Source organism: Cicer arietinum, chromosome 4, assembly GCF_000331145.2.
Source record: "Cicer arietinum cultivar CDC Frontier isolate Library 1 chromosome 4, Cicar.CDCFrontier_v2.0, whole genome shotgun sequence".
Taxonomy (NCBI): Eukaryota; Viridiplantae; Streptophyta; class Magnoliopsida; order Fabales; family Fabaceae; genus Cicer; species Cicer arietinum.
Window position 1 is genome coordinate 53251988 of NC_021163.2, and position 7477 is coordinate 53259464.

At 35.1% G+C, this 7477-nt stretch overlaps 1 protein-coding gene across 4 annotated transcripts in view; it reads right to left on the minus strand.

The window, feature by feature from the left end:
• LOC101498068 (histone-lysine N-methyltransferase family member SUVH9-like) overlaps positions 1-6979 on the minus strand; it is an 8828-nt gene extending 1849 nt beyond the window's left edge. The window contains exons 1-2 of one of the 4 annotated variants that reach the window (XM_073367524.1): positions 4564-6979; positions 1346-2331 (exon numbers count right to left, since the gene is read on the minus strand). In XM_073367524.1, the coding sequence (XP_073223625.1) occupies positions 4629-6617 (1989 nt within the window). In that variant the 5' untranslated portion in view covers positions 6618-6979 and the 3' untranslated portion in view covers positions 1346-2331; positions 4564-4628. The other 3 variants (XM_004498154.4, XM_004498153.4, XM_004498152.4) reach the window with 3 other exon arrangements.
• Positions 6980-7477: the final 498 nt, after the last annotated feature.

Genomic DNA, 7477 nt, shown 5'->3' on the forward strand with positions numbered 1-7477 from the left:
ATAAGACCAGAACTTAGGCTTTATTAAATGTGTATACAAATTTCAATAGCCCTGGAAAGAATATGGCTATTTCCAAGAAACACTAAATCCCATATTTCCATTTGCTGGAGAGATCTGAGGTGAAAATGAACATGCCAAACAAGGGTTATAATAACCTAGCAACCTTGAGGGAAACAATGAAAATCAAACCATAGACATGATTCTAGACTCCAGATATACCTCTTCAAATCTAGAAGACTAGATGTGAAAAATTGTAAAAGTAACTCATTAATTTACAAATAGTTATTCTAAAACATTATAATTCACACAACTGAACATAATAATATGAAATGCACTTAATGAATTTAGATACACAATACCAGAGCAGATCACAACCTTCAGTTCAAGTAGATGAGGAAAAATTCAATATCAAATAGCAACTAGAATTCTATTTTACCATTACTAAGAACTAACTAGGGTGAAAAGAAATATGTATTTAACATTGAAATTTATTAGAGCAAGAATGCAGCCATTTGTAACTCCACCTTGATTTTTATTGCAAACATGGAGGTAAGTTGACTATGGTAACACAAATCATCAAAATGCATTTCAAGAAAGTTAACTCGTGGGGGCAACCTATGATGCACATATACAATGCAAGCCCCAGATACAATACTTAACCGATATAACAATATTACAATCTAGAAAAATATAGGAAACCATACATGTAGGGTACATATAATACATATATAGATTTTTTTAAAGAATCATAAGACATAAAACACACACACACATAATCATAAGACATAAAACACACACACACATAAAATTGCAAATACAAAAACACATAGCTAATACAAAACTTAAACATTACTTTATAAAATCTATATGTGGTTCCAGAACTTAAGTTTGATGTTGTGAGTTTGAACTTTGGAATAAAAAACAAACGAAAGGAAATTACGATTATGAAACAAATATATAATTATTAAAAAAGAAAACTATGTAGCAAAATATCAAAGCCACAATTTTGCAATAATAAGCAGAAAAAGAGATGAAAAAAAAAAGTGTTGATACTGGCACATGGAATGGAAAATAAGATGAAATGAGTCGTAAGTCTAACATCAAAGAAATTAAAGATCTGCCTGTTCAGATGAAAGGTTCTAAGTTTTGTATTAAAACTTCTTGAGTTGTATTCTTTAAGTGTCCCAGCTGTATGAAAATTAGACAACTTAAAAAAATGGCTTGTATACTACAAAGTATCAGAAAAGCATCAGTGTTGGATAATGCTGTATATCGTAGGTGTTCCAGCAGTATAAAGTTTGACAATTGTGATAAAAAAAATGACTAGGACACTTCACAAATAAGATTGACAATCTTGAATCCTTCCCTCCATAAATAGGTATATTTGAACAAAGTCATTCATCCACAAGAGAATATCATGTTCACAAAAAAGGTAACAATGCTGAAATAAATGGAGTACTTTACAAGTATATATGAGGATGCCGACATACCATATCTTCTTCATTTTATACATACTGACACACACTAATACACCAATCCACTTTCTTCATATTTTATACCTATATTCATTGCTCATTGGGAATACCTACACACTATAATGTTATTTTAAACCATAAAGTGGGCAGTTAAATTCAAATATCAGCTTGAGCACCCCAATTCCCGGGAATCACTCTATGATAGTGAGTGTGGGATAGTAAAAGGCAACAAGAGAAAGAATTAAGTGCATACGAAGATGACTGGTTAGAATTCTGAGGTTGGTGAGTGGACATGATATAAAAAAAGAGTAAAATTAGGAACAAGTATCTCCGGGAGAAAACTGGACTAGCGCCCAAGGTGATAAAACCCTAACTGGTATTCAACTTGATGAGGGTGTTGGGTTGGGTCATTGACTCATTCGTCGAATTGCCAAGTCACTACTTGAAACTGTATAAGTTATAGTAGTATCAGTATTAAATGTGTGTGTGTATTCATCAAAAATCAAAAATATATATTACTTTTGCCATTTATATTCCAAATAACTACTGCAGCACAGCGGCTGAGCGCTTTTCCATAACTAAAAGGACCGAGATTGATTCCCATTGAAGGCCTTTTTTCCATTTTTATTGTATTTCTTGTGCTTCACAGAGCGGCCTGTTATGCAGCCAACGGCCTGTTTCCAGTCCACTCAGAGTAGGTTTCTTTGACTTTTTAGCTTTTATACGTGTATGGTATAAATATAAATTTTGTGCATTTTTTAATTTGTTTCCTCGAACTTCGACGAAGTAGCCATACTGCCCCCCAATGTTGTCATGAGCGAGATGCTACCCAAAATCGAGAGGGGGGGTGCAAGATCTAAAAGGTAGAATCATAACAAAGATTGTAAGATCTTACCATAATAACAAATACACTAAAATAGATATAATACATATATACTATATAGTTATTTTTAGAACAATACAGCCGCAACTCTCCTGGAAAGCAGTTGTACAGATCAACACTCTCTTTCTTCTTCTCTTTCTTTTCCTATTTGTTCAACACTTTGCTCGTTGGAAACTATGGGTGATGGTAGGGAAGTCGTCAGAGGGAAGGGTCTTAGTACTCTACATCCCATTTTTGGGGACTTGAGTCGCAAAACCCGGCCTGAATCAATTTTTTTTTGGGATCGCTGGAAATTGCCCAATCTCATGATTTTTGCAATTTTTCACACAATCTTGTTCGATCTCAGCTGAAAGCGATTCTGCGTGCATGATAGATCAGAAGGGGTGACTGAGATCGTAATATCCCACGATTTTATGATTTATGCCGCGATCTTGACAACATTGCTGCCACCCATAGCATTTTGGGGGTCCATTGCAATCTGTAATTGACTTTATTATCATAGCAGATTGCTGAAAATAGCGGAGAACCAAAAATCGGGCTATGTTATATAGCAGAAACCATTGCAGGCAAATAGCAAAAGCCACATAGCGGTTTAAATAAGTCAATTATATTTAAAAAACGCATGCTGCATACAAATAATAAAGGGAATGGAGGTAAAGCTTATATATTGAAAGGTTTAGAAATATTATACAAAAACAGCATGCTGCATACAAATAATAAAGGGAATGGAGGCAAAGCTTGCATGTGGAAAGGTTTACATATTACAATGAATATAGAGTGATATTCGCACTCTTCAGTTACCTTATTTTACAAATAGGGCATGTTTGGCACACATACAAACTTCTCAGTTTTATTATTTTTAGAACCCCTAAAATTCTCTTTTTTCCACTATTGCTGCTATGTCTGGCTACAGGACCCTAATAGCAAAACAAGGATAGCTCTGGGGTCTTCATAGTGGATTCATCAAAATCCACTATGTTATAGTGCCGCTATCGTCACTATCAAAGCATTATCACACTTTATTACTTTTGTTTCCTGCATTGCTTAGTTATGGAGTTAGAATGCTGAATTATTATGTTAGAACCAGTAACCAGTAAAGTAAGATGTTGTAGTGAATGGTGATGTTTTGTTGAGGATTTAAATGAAACAGAACTATTACAAATATCCACATGCTGTTCAAGAGCCTGTCATATCCTCTCCCTAATAACCACCAATCTGAAATAAAATAACTGAATACCCAAACTTCTATTTCCCTACTCTATTTAATTAGACACAAATGAGCAGTTACAACTTAACAAAAAACAAATTGAAATAAGCAGTTAAAGACACAAACAATAATAAATCTAGGTAGTTACAAACAGATCAATCAGATTTGGGCCAGCATTAATGTTTCTTGCGCCTCACTAAGTTTGTTTAATCAGAGGCCTGTTGCTAACATATTATTTTGCTGATGTAATTATATTATATGTATATATATCATTTATAGGTTTTTTTTAATATTATTATTTATAATATATTAGGTAAACTGTTATGGGTCAACGAGACGAGTCTACCAACCATCCACGAGTTTATGTAAACTCTCGAGTTTGACTACCATGCAGAAAACCATATTTTTAAAGGCAATTTTAATTAAATAATTAGTTGTGGCGGGCTTAACATATTAGGCATCTCAGAAAGGGAAAGAAATAGTGGTTAAATTAGAGAATCACCATATGCAATATGATGAGACTAAATTAGAGACCAAAAAGCCATGCTTTTTTAAGAACTGATATTCAATTCAAAAACACCAATAAACAATAAATGGACCGTAAACACATACAATCAAAGAAATTTATATTAAAAAAGTACAAGCAAACAGATTTGGATATGGAATGTCCAAAAGCAGAAGAAACAGCATGAAAAGGTTATATATATCCAAGATCAACCATGATAACAATCAGTTTGTAAAACAGGCTAGAATAAGATATTAATATCACGACAATATTCAAAATCACAACAAATATTTAACTTTCCATTTTTTGAGGTACTTCCGGGTGTTACGAAGACCAGAAAACATAGTAATGTATAATGAACTATATGCTTGAATAACTCATATGGCTAAGAGATCTTAGTTTGAAGATTGGACAAATGAATGAAAAGTATGACGAAATCACATGGAAGACAATGGTAAAAATAAATAAGCTAAATGAAAGGAGTTGACCTTACCTCAGTGAAGGATGCCTAAAACTCGGCTTCTGCATAATATTAAGTATGTGAAGCTTTCAAAATATTCAGTTACAAATAGCAAGCTTGCCAGTCAACTCATCATCGGCAACCCCATAATCAAGGCTGAGCTCTCTCATTGGAGGGATGTTCTCCATTGCAAATAGCATAAGGTGAGGGAACATCAAATTATTGTGATCAAACAGAACAAACTGAACCAACACATTGGGAGTTGAGCTATGACTCATATAACAAGCAACATTCCTCATTCTTGACACATCCATAGCAAAATCTAATGGAGGAACCGATGGAAATGACGGACGCACATAATTAGCATCTATCATAGATAAATCACCCCATTCCGCCCACCTATTTGAAAACCGATTAGGATATATCAATGAATCACCATTCATGGTCAAAATTTGCGCTTGCTCCCTAGTCAAAACAACCCCGGTGTACTCACATATAAAAGCGCCAGCTTGAATAAGGTCCAAAGACCTAACTCCCCAACCAGTCTCCTTAGATCTAAACACTTCCAACCTATGTCCAAGCCCCTTTTGCGTGACGCGGTTCCGACAATGAGGCGGACAACGACAAAAAGGTCCGCATTCAAAAATCAACGGTTTCCCTCTCATGAGAAGCCCACTTTGACTATAAGGAAACTCGCCGCCATTTTTCATCGAACAAAAGCATCCGTCTCCACAACCATCCACACACTCACAACCCGTACCTTTCCCACTCGAATGAAAAACAAACTGCGGAAAAGTAGTCTTCGGAAGATACTCAAAACACAAAGGATCGTGATTCCTATCAATATCATTAAAGAGCCTCACACAAACATTCTCCTTACTATTCGAAACATCGAGAGAAAAAACACACATAGGTTTAAAACACAATGGATCTCTCCTAAGCATAAGAGCTTCCTTAAGAACCAAACTACCCATCTTAGCTTGACCATCAATCCTCCATAACTTATACTTATAAACACCGAAACCAGATTTACCAACATCAAACCAACATTCAAGTATTCTATATAATCCATCATAAACATAAACCTTACCAGAAGCCGAAGTTGTACCTTCACACCGAACCCCGCGAATAACCCTAACTTCAATCCCATAATGCATACTTCTTTCCATGGCAAGGTTACCACCCTCCAACTTCTGATGAAAAACTTGCCTTGAATGCTTATCTTGACCACCATGACCAGAATAAATAATCACATCACCTTCATCAACATCATCTTCATAACCACCAGAAACAATCACACTAGTAGCAATCGGTTCCCCGTTCGAACTCATACTCGCCGGTAAATAATCAATTCCAGCTTGTGGTTGACCGTGCAAACCAACAACACACAACTCCATTCTATAAAGAAAAACATCACCAATACAAACACCAGGAATTGCGCCAACGATTCGCTTATCGCGATTCAACCACAAACCACAGTTTCTCATCAAAGCAGAAGCTCTCAAATCGCTTCTCACTTTCCGAACATCGATTTTCCGTTCTTCTTCAACTGCCGCCAAAACACGAACCGAATCGTAAACCATTCTCGTTCTCCGAACAAGGTCGCGAAAATGTCGCTGTTCAGTTAATCCAAGATCCGTCACGCGAACAAGCTCCTTCCACCGCCGTGGAATCTTCTGTGCGGTTACTTCACCCGCCGAAGGGGTTGAGTCGTAATTTTGCAGCGCGTCGGGAACAGGAACGGGAATGATGGCGCGTGAATTTGGATCTTCATCAATGACTTCGTTTTTTGGAATTTGTTGAAGTCCTTTTGTGAACGCGGTTCGGAAAAGCTCTGAAACTCGATTAAACTCAGCATACACGTTGGCGTTTTGGTTGCTGTTATTGTCGTTTAGGGTTTCTTCACACACGAGATCGAGGTTGAGATTTAGGTTGAGATTTAGGTTCGGTATCTCATTTAGGTTGGGTTGTTGAGTTTGTTCGATATGTTCGTCGAGAGGTTCGAGCTTCGGAGTTAGTATTGGAGTTGGGATTGGAATACCCGGTGGTGCGGAAGGGAAAGTTATGTTCGGGTTTTGAGAATTCATGTTGATATTAATTTTTGTATAGTTTTTAATTGTATTGATGTTTTTGGTATGAGGTGAAGAAAATGAGTGAGTGTTGTCGGAGTATTGTGCTGATGAAATAAGAAGAAGTAATTAGAAACATTTAATTTTTTTTGGGGACTGGAAAATGGTTATGGTTATGGTTATGGGAATAGAGTTTATATAATTATAATGTTTGTGTTTGATTTATGTTATGAATATGTGTGATGTTAGTTGAATCATATACTATTTATTTTTTCCTATGTAGAAAAAGTTTTTGGTGTAAGAAAAATTGCGAGATATGTGACAAACTCACTCTTACCTAATTGGGTTGTCTAATTGAAACTGTCTTATGATGATGGTGATGATGACGAAGAAGAAGATAATTTCTTTTATTTTTTCATTTTTTTATTTTTCGGTTTTTTGTTATGCATTTATCACTTTTTTTAAAAGTTAATACATGGGACGATGTGGATCAATCTAAAAAGGACAGGAACGAGGAAGGACCAGGATATTTGTTCTATTTAATTTTTTTAAGGTTTTTTTACTGTACATTTTTTATTTTTTGTTTGTGAATAAGACAGGAACGAGGTGGACCAAGTTATTTGTTCTATTTCCTTTTTTAAAGAGTTGTTTGTTCTAATTATTAATTAATAATTCCTTTGAAAAATAGTAAACTTAATTACAGTCTTCAATTCTCTATTTTTAGAATTAAAATCATCTTCACTTCTCAGTCTTTTTCATTTCTTCCATTACCATAGTTTTGAAAATATAAATATATTGATATGACATTTGGTGAGTCCAAATATTTGTTTTACATCAAAACTATATTAAAACTATAGTAGTGTAAAGGAATAATGAAG